The sequence below is a fragment of the Opisthocomus hoazin genome, chromosome 1 (assembly GCF_030867145.1).
Source record: "Opisthocomus hoazin isolate bOpiHoa1 chromosome 1, bOpiHoa1.hap1, whole genome shotgun sequence".
Taxonomy (NCBI): Eukaryota; Metazoa; Chordata; class Aves; order Opisthocomiformes; family Opisthocomidae; genus Opisthocomus; species Opisthocomus hoazin.
This window is the reverse complement of record NC_134414.1, coordinates 38256508-38282754: the sequence shown is the minus strand read 5'-3', so window position 1 is coordinate 38282754 and position 26247 is coordinate 38256508. Positions and strand designations below refer to the sequence as shown.

Below are 26247 nucleotides of genomic sequence, written 5' to 3'. Positions count from 1 at the left end.
GCTAACACCCTTCAAGCCTCTTGTTAGATGATGACTTCACAAGGTGGTTTGAGCCAAATTAATATTTCCCTGTTGCTGAAAAAACAAGTGCTGTGGTTTGTCCTCCCATCTCTGCCCCCGGTTCATCATCCAAACTACTGTCACTGAACACAAGCCAGGCTTCACGCAGAGAGACGATTTTGTTTTATAAAATGGCTCAAAAGAAGTTTTTTGGGTTTTGCTGGGTTAGCAAGTTGAATTACAAGAACTCAAGAGCTAACACAAATAAGATGTGGGGTACTGCACAGAGGAGATGGAGCACCACCTCTCTGTCCTACCAACAGCAAGATGCTAATTCACATAACTTAAGGCAGTGCTCGGAGACCACCAACTCAACCACCAAAGGCAAGCTGGTGCCTGTAGTTATTCTCTCCATGTTGCAGAAGGGTATTCCAGTCACTGGCAGTTATGATACTGTCACAATTTTAAGATGAATTGGGATGACATAGCTTATTTGTTACACTTTGGCAAACTCAGAGCTGAAAGAATGGTGGTGGTGGAGGTCATTTCTGAGAAGCATCAGATTTCAAATGTTATCTTCAATAGGTAGAAACTTTGAAAAAAAAAGGAAAACAGGAAAAGGAGGGAAAGAAAAAAAGAGGGAAGAAAAAAGGGGAGGAGAAAGGAAAAAAGGGGGGAGGAGAAAGGAAAAAGGTGGGGGGGGGGTAGGGAAAACCACACCCAAAAGTAACTTCATTTTTTTCCCAGGGTACTCCCAAAGTTCTTGTTTATCCGAACAGGCCACAAACGTCTGCCTCTGTACCCGCCTGCCAATTACAGCCCAGTTACTGCGAATCCAGGTTCGCTATGAATCAGCACTCACCGTCAGCCCAGGGCCTGCCCAAACTCAGCTTTCTGCTCTTCTCACCTGGTGGAGAAAGAAACTGTGCCTCATGCTGGAAGCTCCCCACCTCGGACCAAACTCTTGCTTTCCCTGCTCCCGCCTAGTGTCTTTTCTGAGAGCTTTACACCGCCTCTGGCAGTCCCATCTGACTCCCGGCACTTCCCCAGCAGCCAGCACCTCCAGAAAGCGGGCAACACGAGTCCTCCTCCAGGCCAAGATCAGGGCCGTGCTCGTCACAGCTGTGTTTAAATTCACTGCTGGTTTTACTATAGACAGAAACAGGGACCACAGAGCCTCAAAGTATTAGCAGAAGAAATCTAAAGTTGCTAAAAGTAGGAAGCAATCCGTTAAACACAGACGGAGCCCCCTTTTGCAGAATAGCCAGCTGTAAATTTATGTGACTGCTTTTTAATATCAACTCTGAGCTGACCGTTAACTGACACTGGAAAACAAGAGTTTAAGAACACAGGTAACTTCAGGAGACCTATACATCACCCTTTATTTTCGTTACAAATTTTAAAGCCTTACTTAAAAAAAGAAAATGATCTCATTGGCGAGCTATACAGAAAACCCTCATTGTTTTTAACCAGATGCTGCACGCAGCAGTGAATAATTTCTTTACGAAGTAACTGAAACCATACTCGTTTCTTTACAATTGGCATCTCGTCAACTAAAAATCCTCACAGATTAACAGCACGAGGTTCTGTTTCCACCTAACTACTCCTTTGGATTTCTTTGCAGCATCATAAATGGTCACCGAAGATGCCGGGTTTGTGCAGGACTGCAGCACCTAACGTATTATTGCCTTCTTTCTCCTACCTGGCCAGCTTGGCTTCCGCCACAAATGCCAGAGCTTCACCAAATGTACAAGCCAAATGCTACTGAACTTCAAAATGCTGTAAAATAACTTCTGAACTGGTTGTTAAGCACCATTACTGACCTACGAAGATGCACGCTTCCATGCTCCCAGTTCACATCAGGGCATGGGGCATCTAAGCGCAAATTTTCTGTCCCTCCTCCCTCATCCGCCCAAACTGTCTCAGCGCAGCCGCTTCCCTGATCCCATCAAAACAACACCAGAACAGGTGAACCACAAAATTGCAGAGTTTGATTAACCATTATTTTTCTGAATTAAACTGGCCAGACATGGCAAAGCTAAAAAAACCCAAATCAATAATACTGAAAAAAAAAGTTTTCAGGAAGTTACGTAATCCAATTAGTTCCTCCTTCCTATGCATCTTATAACCGTAATTAGTTACATTAAGAAGGTAAATAAAGTGTAGCAAAACGTACCATCTGACAAGTTGGCCTAGAATTCGTTCCACGCAAAACATTACCCCCTGTATTTTTCAGAGGAAAAAACCCACAAGAAATTGATATTCCCATTAGATATAAAGCTTCAAAGTGAAATGCTCCAATTGATTTTTGCAATCACCCTTTACTATGTGACAGTTAATTATTTAAAGTCCCATAATACTGGCCACAAACTGACCATATAAATTGCCATCGCAGTTTTTCCAGGGAGGAGAGTGGTAAGACAAGTCTGCCTATTCATTATAAAAGAAATACAGCGTGAGCATTAATGTAACTGAAAAGCTGGTTGTTAGCCATCTTTCAGCAGGGTTTCACATGAAACAGATGCTGTTCTTACAGTTCTCCGCAGGTTATAACTTATACTACAGATAAGTAATCACCCACGTGCAACAGCTGCAGTTTAGAAAGGATGAAGCTACAGCCTACAGATGGAAAAACCTACCAGTGTCCACCATTCTGCAGGCAGATCCCTAAAAACCAGTTGCTTCCGTTTCAGGAGACCTACCGCTAATTTCTGTTCGTTTAAGAGAAAAGAAGCAGCTTAACATATGACAGAGTCATAAAACTACTAAAAAACTGGTAGCTTTAAAAAAAAACCCAAATCCTGCATATTAAGCAGCCATTTGTCTGTAATGTTTAGTCAGTTGGCAAGTTTCAGTTTCGTTTTGCTGTGAACTTCTGTCTTATGAATATTTTAATGTGGAAATCTGATCCTTTTCCAATGGAACAGCGTGGAAGTGACTGAAAAGATCGGTACAAACTTCAAGGAACAGAACAACTCATTTCACTCTAGAGACCAAACATGCCCCATGACAAAAATCATGAAGGGAACTTCAAAGAAGGGGGGGGGGGGGAAGCAAATGAAAAATAGAGTAGGTGGGAAATTCCAGTTATGGTTGGTCCCGTTTCAGAGGCAGTGCTTGAAGTGGATCTCTTCCATGGCAGCCTCGCAGTTCAAGCGGGCACTTGAACCTCACGCTTCAAGAGGGGTTCTCCTTGCCCAGCCTCCCCTCCTCACCTCCTGCGGGTTGCCCTCACACCCCTGGGCCCCCGAATCCTGCCCCACTGGCGCCAGGCAGGAGGGCTCCCCGCCGGGAACCGGGGCCAAGCAGCCGGCACTGCCTGCCTGGCAGTCCAGGCAGGAGCCGGCGGCAGCAGCGCTGGTCCTGGCCCGGCCTCGGCTCTCCCAAAACCGGGTCTCGCCTTCCCGAGGAAACCCATGGCACGCACAGTAGCTAGCAGGATGGAGAGTGCAAAACAGATCATCAGCTACTGTCTCCTTCACAGCAATAACCTCTGCAAAGCGGCCGCTCTGGTCTTCCAAGGGCTTTGCCTTTAAAGAAAACCGGATTGCTTGAACTACAATGGATGATGGGAACAATACCGCACTTCTCTGCCTCCGAAGTATCCCAGAAATCCTTGGACACCATCAGTTGCAAGGATTACGTATTTTCAGTCTCTGGCGGCAATTTGCAAACCCTTCTCATGTGACCAGCAACAACAACAACAAAAACCATTAACGAGAACATTCACAAAATTGGGAGTTTCACAATTACTCATGCAAGTAAAAATTCACACGCAATATACTACAGTGAATATGGATTCATAGAAACGATCAGCTATGAAAAATTCACACAACCGCATTAAATGGTGCTGAAGTAACACACTGAGGAAATGCCAGTTGCAGTGTGAATAATTAATATGAGTAGCGAGTGAATAGTTGGCAAGAGGTCTCAACTTGAAATAATGTTTAAGTATGTAAAACCTTCTTGATTAATCAGCTAACTTCTTTGTACAGTCACAGTCTGTCCACTGATAATTCACTACTACGAAAAAAAAGGAGCCATATTTATCAGACAAAACCATCTACCAAGAACAGCTCACGTCAATTTACTCTGCAAACTGTTCCTCCTGTCAAGTTTTGTTGAGTTTTTGTTTTGCTTTTGGTGGTAAAAGATTGTATCAGAGCGCGCCTTTGGAAATAACGTAAAAAGCATTACTGAAACCAGCAAGCTGTCTCCAGCCCTGGCGACAGCTCAGGTGTGGAGAATGGCTGAAAGACAACACAGAAACGCTGCAAAGTATCTCCCCCACCTTTCAGACTTCTTCTGCAAAAATGCTTCAAATGTATGCATTCAGTGTGTTGGGTTTTTTTGGTTTTTTTCAGAAGTGACATATCTTCAAGCTTTCCTCTTGAGAATTGTCTTCCCCTTGGGGCTACCTTTTCTAACACAATTTACAAAGAACACCTGTGTTTGAGGCATTAACGGTTATTAGAGATCCAAAATGAATACTATGCTGAGCACACTTACACCAGAGAGTCACGCTAACACACACGTTTTGTGGCTAACTGTATACCCTCAGGAAGCTAAAAGCAGTACATCTACTCAAGCTGCATATTCCTGCTTTTTGGTATGTATGCTTACTTAGGTATGTGCCAACCATTAAATAAAAGCAAACAAATCCCATGTAGAGCAAAGAAAGATCTTGTTGGTACTTTGAGCAGGACTCTGTCTTAATCTCTGTTGATGGATGAAACCCTTCATCAATCATGTTGATGGATGAAACCCTTCACCATTATCAGCTGTGCAGCTGGGATCGCAAGCCACCTGCTAAAGGTATTAATGCCATTTTCTCCATCTTATACAGAATTAACAGCATTTAATACTACCATAATTTTGTTTCCTGTTTTTTTTTTTGACATTAAGCTTTTTCCACCATTAGCCACAGCCATCTTGACGCAAAAACATGACACAGGAATGTTCTTCTTGCCAACCTGTGAGGGTGATATCATCATCTTCTATGATTTGCTCCTCTGCGACGTCCAGAGAGCTCTCAGTGATCATGTCACTAGGTTCATCCACGCAGGTTAAACCCGAGTAGTTGTGCAGGAGGTCTGCGCTAGGAACATGCTCCACGATGACAGCAGGGAAAATAGATGGATCACCAAGCTGGTGGATGGAAAGAAGAAAATTAAAATAGCGGTAGTTAGACTACATTCAATCTAACCACTTACTGAGATTAACACTTCAAGAGACCTATACCACATCACTTGAACATTAGACCATCAGGAGGGAGTAACAAAGAACAAGATGGTTTTTAGTACATAACCCCAAGTAGCAGCAGTGTCCCACTATGGGCCAGAGGCTGAGTATCACTGTAGTATCTAATATATTGACTTTACTCCAGTAGGCAATATCAGACTCCCACAACACTGTTTTGCAGCATAAAAGCTGACAATACAGAGGAGTGGCACAGCACAGCGCTAAACGTTGCTGGCAATAATACTGGGCAAGCAACTTGCTGCAAGCACCTTCATCTTTTGCTCTTTCCATCAAGCTGGGGGTGCAGCAGTGCTCTGGCTGTCAGGACTGGACAACAAGTCTCAGGCACCAAGTTTCCCACAAGAAACTAGAAGATGATCACTATTTTAGGGGACACTTGCTAAAAGAGCAAGGGGCGTAACAAGGAGTGTTTGATATACCTGCCATAACACCATCCTTCTCTAATTCTTATGGCTTTAGTCACTTGACATTACTTCCCCCCCTGCTTTCCTTCCTAAGTCTGCTTTCAGACATCATCCTTCCATCTCAATAGTTATTTTGCTTCAGACACAGAAGAAAAGGGGCAGCTGGGAAAACAGAAATCAAGCTAACCAGTAATAATAATATGATGCACATTCTCTGAAAAGGCAACGTTCCAACAGGAAGAGGTTTTCAGAAAATACCATTTACTAGAGACACAGTATTTTCCAAAGTGAGTCTTCTAAAATGTCATTTGCAGGAAGAAAGTCATAGCTGATGATGGCAGAGCAGGCTCAAAGAAATTCTAGTGTAACTAGAGGCTCTCTCACTATAAAGATAAACCACATTATGAACGTGGCAATCTTAAAAACAAGAAAACAAATTAAAAAGTTGCTAAAACATGTTTCTGAGAAAACCAGTATATGTACGTTTGGTCTCCTCCTCCACCAAAGAGCACAGATATGTACGGATCAAGCAGGTTTTGTATTTAACCACACAAGAAAAAAAACCAAACACAGGATTATGAGCTTGCTTAGGGATTGTTCATGTCTCACAATCTTGCCACGAGACACACCGCCACCAAGGGAAAATGGTAGTGGAGCTATTGGCTCAACACAGACAACAGCAACGGGAGCAAGCCTCTCCTAGGGAAGTCTGGAACGTTAAGAACTGAAAGCAGAAAGTGCAATTAGAAGTTTTAAAAGGCAGTAATTACCACTTCAAATTGCTCTGTGTTTTGTAAAACATGTCTCAGCAACAACTGTGGTAAAGGGCAATCGGGAAAAAAGGAAGAACTAAGAAACAAAAAACAGTATTTCTGTGGGCTTCTATCACAGACAGTCTACTAAACAAAAAAACAAACAAAAAAACCCCAACAAAACCAAAACCTCACAAATAACCCCCATACTCCACCAAACATAAGCTTCAAAATAGCGTAACAAGGTACAAAATCAATAAAAACGAACAAAGGGCAGACCAGTTAAAGCCCTCTCATGCAATCCCGCTACCAGATGATGGGCGTGTATCAAGCCAAGCGATGGGACAGCTTCTACCCCACACCTTTGTGGCCACCTCTGTTGAAGGCTGCGTCCTGCTTGGGCTGAGCAATGGGGAACTACTGGTGGCCAAAAGATCCCTGCTGCTCCTCAGAAAGCATCATGTTCACACTGCATATCCTTTTTGTTTACTGACCCCAACATCCCAGATCCTATTTGCTTCCAGGCAAGAGTAAACTAATAGATTTGATGAAATAAAAGGCAAATCAGGAAAAAAGATAAAGCACTGTAGAGAGAGAAGAAAAATAAAATACTGTGTGCATTAAAAAAGGTTTTATTTTCACCAATAAGTTCCATAAACTAGAAAGAAGTCTGTTGCAGCTTCATTACCAAGATAAAATTCATGCTACAAAAATAGTTTAAGCACCTCAATTTCAGTAATATGCCACTGTATATAACTTTTGGGGTGAAGTTACACATATTGTGGCCCACATATGTAACTATATGAAAAAAAAGTTTGAGAAGTATTATGTACAACACTCCACCCAGGCTGCTGTAACCTGCAAGCTCTACAAACAATTGTTCAATATCTTCTGAGCAGGTAAAAACTACAGATTTTAGGTAAAGAAGATACAAGGAAGATGATTTCAGTCTTCTCACCCTGCTGTAGCTCACAGACACTAGGGGTGAGATAATCTCACCTAACTTCAGACAGCTTGGTGCAAACGCTCAGACTTGAGCTAGTAACCCCAAGTTTCCTTCAGAGCCAGCAGAGAGAAATGGGTATTTCCAGGGCACAATTTCCCTGCCCAGTGCTACACTCCTGTGCTACAACAGGATCAGTCGTGCCCTAAAAACACCTCTTCCTCTCAGTTGACTACAGAAGGGTGGAGGTGTTGGGGTGTCTTATTTCTGATGCAGGTGTCTGTCTCCTACACATTCATCGGCAAATGGCCTCTCCACCACGTCTTCGAAGCGAGGTGCTCCTTCCTCCCTGCTTCTGCCATCACACCAGCTCGATAGCTGCAGCACCTGCAGCTACATACCGAGTTGCCTGTGCTTAGAATAAGCCTCGCCTTCACTCCTTCTGGATAAAAAAATACCCTGGCTCAGCACCGTCCTTCGCTAATGACTGATGGAATGCACCCACGAATGCTGAGGGAGCTGGTGAATGTCATTGCTGAGCCACTCTCCATCATCTTTCAGAGGTCCTGGAGGACAGGAGAGGTGTCCGAGGACTGGAGAAAGGCCAATGTCACTCCAAGCTTCAAAAAGGGCAAGAAGGAGGACCCAGGGAGCTACAGGCCGGTCAGCCTCACCTCCATCCCGGGAAAGGTGATGGAGCAGCTTATCCTGGAGGCCATCATCAAGCAAGTGGAGGAAAAGAAGGTTATCAGGAGTAGCCAGCATGGATTCACCAAGGGGAAATCATGCCTGACCAATCTGATAGCTTTCTATGATGGCATGACTGGCTGGGTAGATGAGGGGAGAGCAGTGGATGTTGTCTGCCTCGACTTCAGCAAGGCTTTCGACACGGTCTCCCATAACATCCTCCTAGGGAAGCTCAGGAAGTGTGGGCTGGATGAGTGGTCGGTGAGGTGGATTGAGAACTGGCTGAACGGCAGAACTCAGAGAGCTGTCATCAGCAGCGCTGAGTCTAGTTGGAGGCTGGTGACAAGTGGTGTCCCCCAGGGGTCTGTACTCGGCCCAGTCTTGTTTACTTCTTCATCAATGACCTGGAGAGTGTACCCACAGCAAGTCTGCCGATGACACCAATCTGCGAGGAGTGGTGGATACACTAGCATGCTGTGCTGCCATTCAGTGAGACCTGGACAGGCTGGAGAGTTGGGCAGAGAGGAACCTGATGAGGTTCAACAAGGGCAAGTGCAGGGTCCTGCACCTGGGGAGGAACAACCCCACGCACCAGTACAGGCTTGGGGTGGACCTGCTGGAGAGCAGCTCTGTGGAGAGGGACCTGGGAGTGCTGGTGGACGACAGGTTAACCATGAGCCAGCATTGTGCCCTGGCTGCCAAGAAGGCCAATGGAATCCTGGGATATATCAAGAGGAGTGTGGCCAGCAGGTCGAGGGAGGTTCTCCTTCCCCCTCTATACCGCCCTAGTGAGGCCCCATCTGAAGAACTGTGTCCAGTTCTGGGCTCCCCACTTCAAGAAAGATGAGGAGCTACTGGAGAGAGTCCAGCGGAGGGCTACAAGGATGATGAGGGGACTGGAGCATCTCTCCTACGAGGAGAGGCTGAGGGAGCTGGGCTTGTTCAGCCTGAAGAAGAGAAGGCTGTGAGGGGACCTAATATATGCTTATAAATATCTGAAGAGTGGGTGTCAGGAGGATGGGGCCAGACTCTTTTCAGTGGTGCCCAGTGACAGGACAAGGGGCAATGGGCACAAAGTGAAGCACAGGAAGTTCCGTCTGAACATGAGGAAGAACTTCTTCCCTCTGAGGGTGACGGAGCACTGGAACAGGCTGCCCAGGGAGGTTGTGGAGTCTCCTTCTCTGGAGATATTCAAGACCCACCTGGACAAGGTCCTGTGCAGCCTGCTGTAGGTGACCCTGCTTTGGCAGGAGGGTTGGACTAGATGACCCACAGAGGTCCCTTCCAACCCCCTCCATTCTGTGATTCGGTGATTCTGTGCTCATATCACTGACTCGGCCTCCGAGAGGCAAAACCACTTCCAGCACTGCTGTTGTTATTTAGATGGGACAAGTCATAAAAAAACTGTTTCAGAATAATAAATGAAACACAGATAAAACCAACCGACTGTCACACATTTTCAGCTCAGTTTCTCAAAGCCCTACTTGTATTACACCGTACTCATCACTCTGCTGTGAAACCTAATTACAACAGCCCAAACATCCATGTGTTACTCAAACACGCTTCACCGCTGACTGAAGTTTCCATGAACAGCACTGCTGTCAAGCACTCCCGCAGCAGTTGGTTTGATCTGTATGATCAGATGTGATCTGCTCTGCAAGGTTACACTGTATTTTGACCATGTCTAGAAAGAGCTATCATACACATACTCTGACACGGTCACTGTGCTGGTCTACAGGCAGAGAAACCCCCATGGCAGGGGTATACCTGGTCCCTAGAATTCGGTGCTGGACCGCCTGAGCAGCGTGCCAACACTCTACGCTTCCTAAAGACAAGGGACTATCAGAAAAGCATTTACTTAGGGTAAGACACTTTAAGAGTGGTTTTCTTTAAATTAATAACAGTTTTGAGCTGGGAGAATCAGAGTAAATATCACGTCTTCTGGTCTTTTATTTTAAAACCATTGTTACACCTGCTTCCAACTCATACCTTATGGAGGTAAGAAGTATGGATTTTCTTTCCTGCCACAGATGTGAAATGAAAAGGCTGGAACAAATATATAATATGCTTTCCGAGAGAAAAGCACTCACGCAACTGCAAACAAACCTAATTTGAAATGCGTTTTTGCAGAAACTGTTACCACTTTTTTGTACAACATTTGCAATTGGTTATGATTTCACTAAGAAGCATTTCATTCAGTTTTAAAAGCTACTACTAACGTACGCTGATGTATATATGACTGGTGAGAGGTAAAAATCTCACCTCTGCTTCTATAATGTTCTTGATTTCACTCAAAGCACCTGGATCCCAGCTGACAGCCAAGCTAAAACTTCCTGTAGCTTTGTTACCGTAAGACAAAGGAATAACTTTGTATGCATTTAGAACTGCAGAAGAGCCCACGTTTACTACAGCTCCCTTTGATGCTAGTGTGTAATGAGAATTACATACAGGGAAAACAACATCAAGTTAAGGAGCAGAAGGTAGTGATTCAATCAAGACAAATTAAATTGCTTCTCCAATAGCAAGATCACAAAATAATTTATTTCTAACACAAAAGTGGTTCTACATACACTAACAAAAAGGAAGAGTGCAAAGTATCCCAAAATCTAAAAAAAAGTCCCAATTTTAAGTTGCAGCAATTATTTTCAAGAAATTAATATATAAATCCATAGAAAAACAATTTGTGTATTTTTTCCTTTTGCCTACTTCTGCTTCTTCATCTTTCTCATGCAAAATATAGTTAAAATACGACATGCTAGCTCTGCCAAAGCTTTGGCTTGGCTTCAACGCATCTCTCATGTCTGCTGGACACCTAAAAGGGTTGAGCTACTGCTGAAATCTTCCGAAGTCTTAGACACCAAATTCCTCACAGTTTAGTTTATCTACAAACCAGTCCTGTAGACCGACCTTTAACAATTCAGGGGAGTGCTGAAATCCATGGAAGGTCCCACGAGCAGGTCCCTGAAAGGATCAATCATGCTTCATGACCCCCTGAAAACAGAACCCTGCCCTCCTCCAGGCGCCAAAGGCAGCCACCTTCCTTCCTGCTCTCACATTCTTCTTGGGTGTTCGACATGCTGGCAAGGTGTTTCTTTTTTCCCTCAGAGAATTTTCTCATCAGCTGTCATCAGCTGACAGAAGATCAAAACACCATCCTGGCTGTGGAAATGGAAAACAAGGAAGCAGATTTCTTCTGCTTTGGAGGTATTGTCTTCTCATACTGCAAGTCCTCTCAGGAATAAAACTTGTCCCAGAATACGGTGACTAGCTTCTAAACGGTCTGGAATAAATTTTGTGCAACCGAGTAATGGGTGGGAAGAAAGGCATGCGATAGACAGAAGCAGGGAAAAGCTACGGGGGAGGGGGGGGAAGAGAAAGAAACCTCAGTGAAAAAACATGGCTTTTTAACAGAGTGACAGAATTCAGACTTCCAATACAGTTGGCTATTTATTTTAAAAAAAAAAAAAAGGAACTACGCAAAGTGACCTTGGTGACTAGAAAATTGGCTTCGATTTTCTCTTGCTCAAGTTCCTGTGCCAACAGCAGAGGCACCATCTTAACTTCAAAGGTGTTCCCCCGGCCAGCATCTGAGAAACTACCAAGTTTCACAGAGGGCTGCTGGAAGCAGATAAATGCCGCTTGCTCTCCTGTGGAGACAACCTTATTATGGATCTCACAATCATCTCCTGAAAGTCTTCATAAAACTGCAAGTGGATAAGCAGGGGACTTTCTGCAGGAGCTGGAAACAGTCAAAAACTAAGATCTTGGCCTTGACCAGGTGACTCAATGTTTCAGCAAGCCCACGGCAACACCAGGGAAGGTGGAAGAGCAAACCAACACACGAGAAGATGGTGCAGAAGTCACAGCCCACTCTAAGGGCTTGGACCCCTCTTCCTCAGAAGCAGGGAAGCGAGCAACAACCCTCGGAGACACAAAAGGTGTCCTCAGGCACAGGCTACTACACGTGTCAGAGCCACATGAGAGAGCACCTGTTGGGACGGAGCAGTCATGCCGGGGACCCCACTAGTAATTTAATGGTTTCGATGATTCAGCATGTCCCTGGCACCATTTAAAACTCCCTAGTATGGACCCAGCTTCTGTGGCTGCTACTGTACAGCTTTTTAAATCAAGCATGCCCTGATCAAGTATCATGTTAACTATAAGTTAACGAAGGGTCAAATGAAAACAGATTGAGAGGAGAAGCTGCAGACATGAAGAAAAGCAGTTTTAGGCAGTGGCACTGACTCAGACAAAGCCTGTAGGAGTTCTTGCCCAGCTTTATGCGTGGAATCTCTCTTCAAAAAAAAAAAAAGACACACAAAAAAAAGGCAAACCATTTATTTAACCAGGACCTCTGACACACAGCAGCAGCCAGCTAGGTTATCAGTAGCATTAGTGCAAGCCACTTGTTGTCTTCTCAAAACTACATGGATATTTTCATCCCATTTCTTCCTCACTATACATGCGTAATGCAATAAATGAAGCCTCCAAGAAGCAAAAAAAAAATTCACTCTTTTCTAAACTGAAAAGGGTAGAGCTGATAAGAGAGAGCTTTTCCCGTTCACACGGGGCCACGTGATCGAGTCTCTCCCATTGGCGTCTGCCACTGATGGAATGCTTACATTTGCAAATAGACTGTACATAATTTACAGTTGTTTAACCAAGACCTTAAAAAAAAATTAGAAAAAATACCCATGAATTATGACTTCCCTGAAACACTGAGAGTAGCTGCCATCTAGACCTTGAACCTCTCCCTGCAGCTGCCCAATGTCCTGACAGCTCTTGGCACAACAGGGCTCCAGGCTAAGCTTTGACAAGAAGCACCACCAAAGTTCTTTCAATGTCAGCTTTTCACGGCATTGCAAAAATAATTATTCAAAGACCACTTAACTGCCACCTGTATACAAAGACATCACCTTTTGTATACTGATGCTCAAAAAATGCTTTTGACCAACACAGCGCACTTCATAGAGCTAACATTTTTGCAAAATATACATATCATGTTATCTAGCCCTAAATGGAATTTATCTGTCCAGAACCAAAAAACTTCAGGAGTAGCGATAGCCCCTATGTTGTAAGAAGCAGATGAACCAGGTATACACATAATCAATCTTTTTGGATTAATGTAATAGTATAAATCCTCGTCTGAGCTAACTGTTGCTCCAGCTTCCCAGATCTTTCACTGTGCAGGATTCCTTTTCTACTACTGAGTTTTTAAGGTCTGCCTTCGTGCAGCCAGCTAGCTGGCCACCCGTATCTCTGATACCTGAACTAAGGTAAAACCCAGCGATCTAAGAGGAGCTTGCATCCAACTGTTTGCAGCAATGGACCTTCTGCTATGCACTCTCTCTCTGGCCTTGCACATGTTTGATTTCATCACCTTTAGGGTATGCGACAGGATGCCTTCTTTCTTTAGGCTTAGTAGGCTTAATCTGGAGCAGGACTGATTGGGGTTATGAGATAAATGCCAAGGCCGAGTTTGTTCTGGGGCTGGTGAAAGCCCTGTTTAGGGAAGTTTTACTGCCCTGTTGAGTGCTCTTTAATATTTCTAAAGTTTTTCAGGTGAGCATCTGAAGAAATTGCAAGAGGTAGAACACATAGCCAATCTGAACAAACCCACGTTTGCTTACATTGCCCCTTCTAGAAACCCCACTGAAGTAGCCCTCCCTACCTCAACAATCCTCTCTCCCATTACCTTGCAAAGCAAAACCAGCAACGAACAACAAACAGAGGTAATAAATAAGCTCAGTTTTCCACTATGTTTGTGGAATTCCCCTATCTAAATCCCCAGGCTACCACAAGCTCTGGAAAAATACAGGGAAGGAAGTTACATTACTAGTTCCACCCAAAACTGAGTTAGCACTTTAGACAGACAACACTCAGATTATTGAAATGACTGCATGACTCTGACAGCAGAAACAGGCCGCTGACCCAGCCAGATATTAGGCCATACAGAAATCCCAGAAACAAGATTATAAAGCCAGAAATATTTTGGAAGAGAGAAGGATAAATGCTTTTCACATTCACTAAAAGAGGAACACTTTGTCATAGCACTTCTCAGTCTTTTAAGAACTGTGCCTCCACAGTACCCAGACACCTAATTTCTTCTTAGTAAATGCAAAACCCTACTATTAACCACCACCTACAGAGGAGCTGCGCAATTTCTACAATAGGAATCCTTCACTGAAGCCTCAGAACTGACAGGATGTGGTTTAGATAATCAACACTTAACTGAAAGCCTCCTCAGATAGAAACAGACATATTTTCCCTGCAGTGTGAACGAAACCCATTTAAACTACTCCAAAGCTTATTTCTGAATAGCCAGCATGCAGTTACACAATTTAGAAACCAATCTGCAAAAAGCAGTGAGCAGGTACCTACTGCTCCTTCTAGTCATCTGTAGTGCGACCACTACTTTTATTCAGAATTTTACCCTGGCACACTAGGAAAGTTAAAACTACTGTCAAATACCAGAATGTGGAGAAATCTGCATCACACAAATGGGTGGATTCTACTGACACAAAATCGGCGACACAGCAAAAACATTTTCAGAGGAGGATGTCTCTGCAATACTGCAGAAGTTCTGACATTTCAACCAATTTCTGTTTTGCCCATGCAAGTTACAGGAAGCAACAGGAAGCTTTTGAAACAGCACAAAGATCTGCTGCAACAATAATGACCTCAACGTTTGCTTTGTGTTTTACACCACCTTTTTTCCTCATGTTTTGACAATATTCCTAGCACCAACTTGTACAAATATGGTTTCTTACACAGACCCATACCTGCTGTTCGTCCTCCATGACGTTGCTGGCAAATTCAAACACGAGCTCATTCTGCTGTACCACTGCTGCCATAATAACACATTCCCAGGTCTCAGCTCCACATACAAAGAAAGATGTTCTCCAGTGTGAAAGAACGGAGAGCGTCACTGAGGTCCAGCTGGGCAGAAAGGCAGGGCCACAAACGAATCAAGTATCAGTGTTTGTACTTCTTAGATCATCGGGGTTCCCAGGTTCTTTTCTTCTCAACAGGAAACAAACCAAGGGAAATCCTTTCCTGAGTTGCTCCTCCCACCTCGATAGCCTTTATCACTGTGGAGGGAAAAAATGAAGTTATAATTAAGAAATGACTGCTTTAGCTATGTGAAACACTAGCAGCCACAATAAAGCTTGCTCTGAACTATAATTGTTCTACCGAAGTCCAAGGAAGTCAGGTACCTTTGTCTCTTCAGAGCTGTTACTTTTACTGATTAATACATGTGAATTTTCATTCCCTTAAAAATAAAACTGTTTCAGGAAGTAAGACATCAGTTTCAAAGTGCTTCATATTTTTAAAGCATGAGGCTAAGAAAAAGTTACGAAAGTTAACAAAAAGAAAATCCATCTTTTTCATTTGATTCACACACGCAGTTTTAACATTCATTAGTAACTCTAATCTTTAAGACATATTCAAAGTAAAAACACAAAACCCAGACTGACCTACTCAACTGTAAGATATCTCAAGCATATCACCTTTCTTCTTCTCACACAGTTTAAATTTAGCGAAGTTATTTTACAAGTAAAATGCTCTAGATCTTGATCCTCACAGTGTCAAACACATGAAACCGGTAAATAAATTCTTTGTACAATCCAGAGAGTCCCCCGCGTTCCTACATGAAGCAGATCTTCAGCTTCTTGTTAAAAATGCACTGTAAACGTATCCTTATCTCTACCACAGGCTCGCAAGCAGCCGGAAGGAAACAGCACTGACCACGTCATGGCAAATTAAAACAGGCAAAAAAACTGCACAGTACAATAGCAAAAAAAAAAAAAAAAAAAAAAAAAATCCCAAACTATGGAATGTAAACAGCTTTACTGGAGGGATGCGTGCCTACATGTCCCACGTTCCCATTTACTCATCAGTGCTAAAGGTAAACATGGTTAACACGAGGTTACAAACAGATGTGCTGTATCTCTTCTGGGGAAAAAGGCAAGCACAAAACGTAATCTTTTATCCAAATAAGGTGACCAATACATTAATAAAAAAAAAATCTACCGTTTCAAAAGAGTAACAGAAATAGGTGTCTAAAATTAGGAACCTAAGGGAGCGTGTTGGTGCCTAGGAATTTAAATCCGTATGCTGTTATGGAAGTGAAATGTGTGGTGCCTAGCGTTTTGATCAAAACTCTTTAAACTGCCTTTGATTAAGGGCTGCTGTGACAGCAGAATAAGAGGCAGAGGTCTAACTCGTGCCCATCCACACTGAGACCCCCAGGAAAGCCTCTGGGCAACTTCGGTGCCAGCTGGCAAGGATTAATATCTGCCTTTGTCCAGAAAGTTTAACTTTGCCTTGTTTTTGCAGCAGGCTGAAACAAAAATAATGAAGGGCATCTTCCTCTCCCCGAAGCCAAGCAATTTAATTAGGGAGGATCATGTCACAGGCTGATACTCCCTCACTCTAGGAAATGTAACAGCTGTTTTTCCCATATAGGTTGTGGTATTCCCAAATTCCTAAGCAGTGACAGCAGAGCACTGAAGCATTTAAGGCACTAGATCCTACCCAAGAAAGCAGGAAACCCAAAATTATGCAAACAGGAGAACCTCCTCAGCTTCCAGTGTGCTTTAATCAGCTGTTAATGGGTTCCTAAGAGTAGCCACAACCCTAACTAGAGAATATTTGCATTAATGAGAGCTACATGCATGAACAGAGAAGGATGTGCTTTGGGAATCATGACTGTTCAACCTCAGCCCTTGTCATTTAGTGGGATGACTTGAATCGTTACAAGGCCTTCTCCGTACTTCAGCAGGGATACAGCAGTGAAAACCATTACATGCAACCATATAATCCTGGGTAACATCCCTAAATTTAATTACTTGGTCTCACCTTTGAGAAGATAAGCATGCCATTAAAAAGTTTCACACGTGCCAGCACAGTTGGACTAACACCAACTTGTCCCATCCCAGACTCTTCCTGCTCTGTATGCCAGCGTGAAAATAAAGTATATCGCCATATAATACATAGTTTAATCCTACAGACAGTGACTGAAATGGGTCAGTATATGTCAACAGAAACATACCAGCTTTTTCAGAAGAGAGGACAGGTATGGAAATTTATTTAAGTACAACTTCTGTTTTGGTTACTGCCTGGAAATAAATTATAACTCTCCAGTAAGACGAAATTATAATATTTGAAATCACTCCCTCTAAGCAGTGAAGAGCAACTCCAAAGGATCACCAGGCAAATACGAGAACCTCCTCAGCTTCCAAATGGAGACTTCTTTTAAAACAGGGGTTAAGCTAATTGTCCAGGGAGAACCAGAGCCAGAATACAGCAAAGGCTTATAATCATCTCCGTTACACTAATTGAAGCCACATGTATGAACAAAGAATACAAGTTCTTAAGGTCCAGTAGCTTTCTAAGCTCAGCAACGATTAACAGCTTCAATGTAAAATCAGGACAAACAAAGTGTTGGAGATGCGGGCTACCTAGTAAGCTTGCGAGGTATAAGGAAAACTGGAGGTATAGCCACCGTAAGACAGATTTTAGAAGTTCCCTGCATGCGTCGGGAACTGGCATATTGTTCCACTAGTGCCAGATCATTATTCTGTAAAATACAAGCATTTTACTGTAGATACTAAAATACCAAGACGCACACTAAATGCATAAGATCCAAAAGCTGCGGCAGCGAACTTATTAAAAGATATAAAGAGATCTTTTCTTACTTTTTATTTTTAAAAAAATCCAACAAAACCCTCAATGCAAAACTAATCATCAAGATTTAATACTTTTTAAGAGATTGCAGCAGTATAATGCATTTGATCCCAAAGGGATCTACACGAACACTATTTAGAATAGTCACGCTTTTTTTACTTTTTTGAAGTTCCTAATCATCTGATACCCTTACAGGAACAGATATTCAAAAGCTGGTTTACAAATTTTGCACCATAGTGAAGCAGTGATATAAGACCATATAGCAGACTGATCCTTTCCCCTACAGCCCCTCCCCAAAACCACCAAGGGATCTATAAATAAGGTAGAACGATACCACCTTCTTACAAGAAAAGAGCCATTGAACCACAACATCACGGTCAAAGTCAAAGCCAAGTGAGCGAATAGGCTTTAGTGGGCTTTTATAGCTAACCTTATAAAGGTTAGGCACTCAAACTATCATTATTTACAGGAAATTTCTTATTACTTCTTTAGTGTATGCAGTAATACCAAATGATCTATTGGGCAATAATGGCATGGCAAAGTAATGCAAATGTACTTTCCTTTAATCCATATCACTTTCTCTGGCATATAGAAAACAAGAGCAGCTTTTCACAGAAGCCAGCACAATTCTAAATCAGCAATATTTTCCTCCACATCTCTTTTCATAAACTGTGCTTTCATTATTCCAAGTATCACAGGATCCTGCTGTCTATAGGCTAACACAAGCATGACTATTGTTTTTGATATATAATGCTACTTATCTCCCTGCCTGATTTTATGTACATCTGTGAGTAGAAAATTAATTATTTGCAAATGGCACAAAATGTGTAAGTTGTATTCACATGCACAATAAGCTTGACTACTTACAAATAGTCCTAGAAGAAAGAGAACCCAGTATACATTACCATAAAATTTACATCAAATTTTCAGAACTACAGAATAAATAAGGTTTTATTTTCATTTTTACTAGTTGTTGTACAAACCTATTATAAAAACCAATATTAAGACACAGCAATATAAATAAACATCTTTTGCTTAGTCCCCAAAACGGAACATATAAATGAGTTATTTCCATCCCTCTTAGAAATTCTCCTCCTCTACTGATTTCAACATCTACAACCAACCTCCTCAATCAGTCTGTCAAAAAGCACATTCAGCCAGTTTAACCCTTAGTACACTGCTACTCTGGTATCCCAGAATATACACTGTAGTACTACTTCCAGCTAGACATCACAACCTTTCTCCCCACCACTCTTCACCATATATACCCTGCACTTAAACCTAGCCCTAATTAGCCAGTTCATCAAAGCTCAGAAGAAACACCTCCATAACCAACCTTTCTGGTTCCAATTGTGAAGTTGTAATACCGTAAGCAGGCTCCAATCTGGAAATAACAAGTTCACAATTTCTCCTTCATCTCCTGACAACATGAGCCAGCATAGTCCCTACTGCCTTAGCATCCAAGCACTGTCACGCAGAACACCGAAACAACACAGCAGCACTGTACTGGAGCAGGTAGCAGGCATCAAAGTGCCAGGCACAAGCCCAAACCTCTGCTGAAGAAGCTCAGCTGTAAACTAGGAAGGCTCAAGTCTTGGTACTGAGAGCACCCCAGCTGAGCTGAAAGACAAGCAAGCTACTGGATCCAGTCCCACGCAGGGTTACTAAAGATGACTGCAATCATCCGTAACTGCCTTTTTTGTGAAATTGGTAAGGTCAGTCGTACATTTAAAATCAAGAACCAGCTTAGCTGCTTCAAGATTCAAACGCGCATCTGAATCCTGAGTTACTGCTGAAACAGCTCAACTCATTTAGCACACAGACGAATGACTTGGGACTGAAATTTCCCATTGATTTTCTAGGACAGTTTGCAGCTCCAGCTCTAGCCTAGAAGTGCCAAAGTTGTGACTTAACAGAAATGCAAAAACTCCGTTCTCAGCACCATCTTGAATGCGGGAGGAAGAGGGGAGCGAACAAGGGGAAAGGGAAGAACAAAGACATCACCTGGAAATTTTGGACTGAAGGACTGAAAACCATCCTGGGTGAAGTCGGACAAACACAGGGATGGTAACAACACCATTTCAGTCAAGTTTCTAGCTCCTTTCTACCAATGGAGGTTAAGCACGGATCAAGCTAGAGCCAGTCCACCCTCTGCAGAGTCACATCTTTTAATACGAGTAATGCATCATGGAGTCTGGTTTTCTTAAAAAGGGGGAAAAGCTGAATGATATCACAAGTCTCGTAATGCAGAAATCCCAAACCCATGATGACCTTCTTTATGTACGGTCCACACTGAACATAAATGCCAACAATATAGTCTACCGTGGCATTCTTCAGGGGCTGATTATTCCTATTCAGTAATATTAAGAAATTGCACAGAACAGGAGCTTTGAACTACATCCTTAGACCTGGGGCATCTGTAGTTGGCAAAAGGACAAGGAAGAAGAACAAACTGATGTATGTTACTTGGCACAAGAAGTTTCTGCAGGCTTAGTATTTGAATTGCTCACACAAATCAAAGGAGATAGCAAACAAGGTGGTAAGGAGATATCACTGAGGAAGGAAAGCAACAACGTAAGGAACAGCCTGAAATCATCTGCAAGCATCCATGCTGCCTAGGGGAAACTGTATAAAAAGCAGCTAACATAATAAAATTCAACAGAGTGACCTTTGCTGAGCTTTCATTAAGGACAAAGAAATCATCGGTATCAATAAATCCCTGTTTTGCAGCCAGGCTGGAAACCAGAGTATGTCACCATGGGCTTTCCGTACATATACAGCAAGGAGGACAGAGAGCAAGAGGGTCCATCTGTTAAATATAAACAAGCATTAAAAAAAGAAAAGGAACTGGCACATAATTCAGTCAATACAAAAGAAGTGAAATGAATCCCCTCTTCCGTAAATCTCACATGTAAGTACGTTTACTCCAAAGAGAGCAGAAAGCACAAATGCAAGCAACAAGCTCTTCTTTCCCATCACCAAAATAATAACAGGAAAAAAAAAATAAATCACATTCTCATATTTTCTTTTTTTTTTTTTTGGCAACTGCCTCTTTCAAGCCTGAATATTTAACATGAGGCAAACTCCTTTCCAGACCATTAACAGTAACAGCTCCAGCACTGTTTACAGACTCCCCCACCCCTGAAAACCATCTTCTTGCTATCTCCAATGTTCCCTGATACCTTTTAAGTCCCATTTATTTGGCACATTTATGTAACACAGCTGCTGTACACAAACTCAGCAACTCGGCAGAGCGCTGCTGGGAAATCTGAAGAAAATTACAGTGTGGTTGAGGCTCTTTTTCCCCTGTATCCCCTCCTGCCAGCATGCCTAGTGTGTAAAAGTAGCCCCAAATCAGTGTAGGTGTGTAGCTGTAGAGCACTGTAAATAATTGATATATGCTGCAGCAACAAGAGATCAGACTACCACTGAAAACCCAGTCCTAAAGAGCAAACTAAAAGATATTGAGGTGAGGAAGGCTCTTCCCAGCTCTACTGCTGAGACAGAGTAGTGTTTCACAGTGTTCCGTGGTGCCAGCCCTCCCTCCCTCCCTTCCTCCCCAAATTGTGTCAGAGATCGGATGTCCTTCCCTCCCCGCCTGCCCCCCGATCCCAAGCAAAACTGCCCAGTGTATTCAAACATAATTTTGCAGCTGCTCAAACTGCACTTTTGGGGACATCAGACACATGAAAGAGAAGATGAGGGTAAATTTTCAGAACTGGTTATGAGACCTAGCAGCCTCAGCTATCCACAAGGGTTTCAAACGTTTCAGACTGAATTAGTGGTACCAAAGCCTCAGTTCACCGCAAGCTGCGTTACTTCAGCTACAGTGAGACAAAAGCCACGTAAGGTTGCTCCACTGCACAGCACCTACTCTACACGCCTGCGCGGATGCATGCAAACACGTATCAGCTGCAGTTACATAAACACACTTTATCCCCATTTTTGTGTGTGTATGTGTTCAGTTTTGGGCCCCTCACTACAAGAAGGACATTGAGGTGCTGCAGCGTGTCCAGCGAAGGGCAATGAGGCTGGTGAGGGGTCTAGAGAACAAGTCTTATGAGGAGCGGCTGAGGGAACTGGTGCTGTTCAGTCTGGAGAAGAGGACGCTGAGAGGGGACCTTCTTGCTCTCTACAACCACCTGAAAGGAGGTTGTAGTGAGGCAGGTGTTGTCCTCTTCTCCCAAGTAACTAGCAATAGGACAAGAGGCAATGGCCTCAAGTTGCATCAGGGGAGGTTTGGGCTGGATATTAGGAAAAACTTCTTCACTGAAAGAGTGGTCAGACACTGGAACAGGCTGCCCAGGGAGGTGGTGGAGTCCCCATCCCTGGAGGTGTTCAAAAAACATGTACATATGGCACTTTAGGATATGGTTTAGCAGGCACAGTGGTGTTGGGCTGACAGTTGGACTTCATGATCTTAGAGGCCTTTTCCAACCTTACTGATTCTATGATTCTGTATGTATACACCACAATAAATATATGAAATGTGTGCCCTTCTACTGACTTGACTTTTTACTTTTGGTGTAGCTGCTTTGAATACCGACAAATCAAAAACCCCATAACCTCCCACATCCCTATACAAGAGGGGGATATGCAGAAGTGTTCCTTCTCTGCTTCCAGTTCAGTCCCCTCCACCCACTGCTGCTCATCACCACCTTAGTACAGCCAGGAGAATATTTAGCTTGATCTTCCCCTCATCCACCGAAGGCCAAACAAACGAGGCTAACTGGACCCCCGTGAAAATGACAGTGTCCCCCCATGCAGCGCGTAGGAAGCTCATACCATCTGCCAAGCCCACGACAACGCTGCAGCCTGTCTACCAGCCTGGGGAACAGAGCAGCACTAACATCTTGGTCTTGCAAAGAGAACATCTGTGCATAGTTACTGTCCAAAGGGGGAGAAGCCATTGTGCAAGTCAGGCCTTTGCCACCTGAAAAACACTGGCCCCAAGCACGCTGTCACACCGAGCTTCCTGGCAAGCGATAGCGTGACTGCCAGTCTTTCTAAGAACTTCTCCGTGATGGGCTATCTAGAGGTCTCTTCTCCTAACAACCATCAGGTTTTGTTACGAAGAACATTTCTGAAAGCACAGCCTTGTTTAGCAATGTAATATGGATCCAAGGACCAGCTTAAAACCATAACATTCGTAGCAAAGACCTGCTTCTCTTCCTGCTGCTGCGGAACGGTCGGTACACGTGCATGCTAATGTCCAGTAAACGCAGAGACTGGGGACTGTGGTTTGCCAGCCCAAAACTCTTGGGAATCACTAACTTGGTCTGTCCTTTGATTCTGCCCTTGTAGTTAATTCGTCACTATTAGTAAAGAGAAGGAAGAAATCAGGTGCTCATATGTCCCAGTCAATAACATGAGAACAAGGAGACATTCAATTCAGTTGAGATGCAACTAGTTTTGAAAGGATGAAAGGAAAGCAATTAAAAATGCATCAGCCTAGATGTATTTGCTCCAACTTATTGCTACAGACATGACAGAAGTCAAAGCTTACGAAAATTATAAAATGTTTTAAAAACAGCTCCATGTAATTAGACCAAATCAGCCTCATTACATACAGATTTCTTTTAAAACAGAATGGAAAAGATCTGTCATAACACAAGACAAACCTCCAGTAATGCAGATTGCAACCACGCATCTCTACAGGCAGGATTTTGCTGTCATTTTTTTCTTTGTAACTGCTCACTTCTGCACTCACATATTCTCCAACAGAAAAATAACAATATATTAAACAGTCCAAAAACAGAACAGATGGACTACAAGTTTGATGCAACACTGCAAGTGCCTGCAGTCTAGCTCGTCCAGAGGTAAGTGATACTAAGTATGGAGAGAAAGGAAAACAAACGATCTGTCATTACCTCCTCTCCTACAACACTCAGTATACGCTATTTTATCCAACAGCAAACTTGCAGAGACTGGATTGCTTTTATGCATTGTCATAAGATAACCAAATTACCAGCATTAATAAATAACATTAGTATCAAAGATATCTTATTATTTTTATATTGCACAAAATCTCAAAGAGCTGGTTTTAAAAGATACCAAGAAAACCGTAAATTGCTAAAAACCCAAATCCAGTTCAGAAATGTCTGTAAACAAAATTAATCACTCCAGTGACACAGAATAAATATTTTAAAAGGCACCCTGAAGTGGTTTCTGGCATTTAATAGCACCTTTTAAGGAGCATTAAGATCATGATCCTGTAATCAGCTATAACAAGAGAGCTGCACGTAAGTCAGATCTCACTGATTTCAAAGGGAAAGGGTCTTGGTACAGAGACAGTTGAAGGGCTGAGATCCACAACAGCTAAACCAGAATATGAAGAAACGAGTAAAAGAGGGTGGAGGGGGAAAGAACTGTTTGACCCCAAGAGGTTTTGCTCTTTTGATTAACACATACACATGAGAGAATGCAGAGGTGGCAGTGGGAGGGAGAAGGACTGGGGAAACTAAATATAATTGCTTTGGCTAGGTGCCAGACTTCACAAATTACCAGTTGCCAGTCTGTAGCCAACACTGACATAAAACTGTCAACCATCCTCTAAAAATTACTTTGCCCACAAATTAGTAATGCAGTCATAATTTTTACATCACCTGCAGGTAAAAGTTAAGTTTATCAAAGCAAAATCTGCAGGCCAAAGATGCAGAGTTTTGGGTTTTTTTAAACTGGAATAAAAACGCACACAAAATATATACATTAAAGGGAGAAACTGAAAAAAAGGCCAGTGGAGATCAGGTCCAAGTCAAAAGTTTCTTATTCCAGGAGACCTTTTCCATCCATGCATTGGTAATTCTAGATCAGCGAGTTTAACTCCCACAGGGCTTTTTCAGAGTTCTGCAACAGATGCTACAGGACTAAGCTCAGTAAAAATCCCCATTAGAATTTCTGCAATACAGATTTTTAGTATTCCATGGCCTTCCTTTTGCAATTAATTTATTTTTAAACTTTTCCAACTGGACTGTCAAGCACAACGAACAAAAATTACTCTCTGTTGTAGCCATAGAAATACTGCGTGATTTGCATTTCTACGTTTGAGTGTTTAAGCAGTTTCAGAAATCTGAATTTAACTGATGTGCCTCAACTAGAAAGGGGCACAAACTAATCCACAGAACTCTCTGCAGCCTCCCCTCTCCCAAACACAGACTTCAAGCATAGGTTTGGTACCTGACTCCTGCCAATGGTGTGTATGTTCAAGCCTGCATTCAGCAACTCTGCCAGGTTGAGAAACGTAAGGGGTCTTACCTCTGCAGTGTCTTTAAAGAATCTGTATGAATATAGAGCAGATTAGGCAGTGTTTCTGTTGTCTGTCCCTCATTTGCTGTCAGCTGTCAGCAACATGAACAGCCAAAAGCCTCTGGAGCAGGCTGGTATTAGTCAGCTAGACTTGAATTTCCAGTTCTTTTACATTGCTGTCTATTTTCCTTCATTAAGTTCGCCTGTCCTGCCCCGGTATCAGATTACACGGAGCCAACATTTATAGCACCTTGCAAAACAGTCAAACATATCACATACCTAAGTCTGCCTATACCTGTTGCCCTCAATGATTTAACCCTTGCTATCAACAGGAAAAACTTTTATTCTAGATCGTATCACCTAAAACATGTTTGTAGCAGAGGAGTAATTTTTCCTTCTTACCTGACAACTAGACGACGGCGTAAGATTTCATTTTACAAACTGGAGAACACAGGCAGGCTACGCCAAGAACAGTAGCTCTGAGATGCCTGCAAGAACAAACCCGGACACCCAGCAGCAGCAAGACTTCTCCTACCTCCAGTGAGAACCATGGCCTGGAAGCACTTGCTGCTTTTTAGCAGGTCTCAGAAACCTCAAATGGCTCATTCTGGGTTCAAGACCATCTAATCACACTAATCTCTTGCCTCCTTTCAGACGCTGCTGCTAGAGCAGGAGGAAGGCAGGCACATTTTCGGCAGGTGACCGGCACGTTACGAGCCGATGGCGTTCCCAGCCCATGGCTCTCCCAGCACGGCTGGCTTCCCTCTGCCTGGCCAGGACGTGGGGCTGCCCTGGGCTTGGCTCTTCCACCTTCTCCCTGATGGCTTTTAGCCCACCTTCCCTTGCTGGAGGGTGTGCTGCTAATCCTATTTCCACAGGCTAGGGTCTGCGGTCTAGACAGCGGCGAGTTAAACCATACAATGCTGAAAGAAAACTACCAGCGATTTCTCTCCTTCTGCAAGATGCGTGGCCATCTCTGTGAAGATCAGCTGTGATGGTGACACCTCAGAGGACCACATAAGGTATTTTATGTGTTGTTCTTCCATGACCTTAGCTTTCCTACCCGCACATCACACACCTTGGAATTAAACAGAGTTGTAACAAATAAATACGTGTATTCTTGCATCTCACCCAGGGTTGTTCAGGCAGCCTCCTTCGTGGGACAGGTGGTCCATTTTGCTAAAGCTGAGACTACAAGCTAATACACCGTTACACTCACACAAGCGAGCTAACTCAGAGAGCATGGATGAAACGCACAAGAAGG

At 43.2% G+C, this 26247-nt stretch overlaps 1 protein-coding gene across 7 annotated transcripts in view; it reads right to left on the bottom strand.

Annotated features, from left to right (window-relative positions):
* ELF1 (E74 like ETS transcription factor 1) overlaps nucleotides 1-26247 on the bottom strand; it is a 92636-nt gene that overhangs the window by 27320 nt on the left and 39069 nt on the right. For 6 of the 7 annotated variants that reach the window (XM_075422519.1, XM_075422557.1, XM_075422547.1 and 3 more), the window contains exons 2-3: nucleotides 14831-15139; nucleotides 4974-5148 (exon numbers count right to left, since the gene is read on the bottom strand). In XM_075422519.1, coding sequence (XP_075278634.1) covers nucleotides 4974-5148; nucleotides 14831-14902 — 247 coding nt within the window. In that variant the 5' untranslated portion in view covers nucleotides 14903-15139. Of the gene's footprint in view, nucleotides 1-4973; nucleotides 5149-14830; nucleotides 15140-15526; nucleotides 15688-26247 lie in introns of those variants that run through there. The other variant, XM_075422538.1, reaches the window with a different exon arrangement.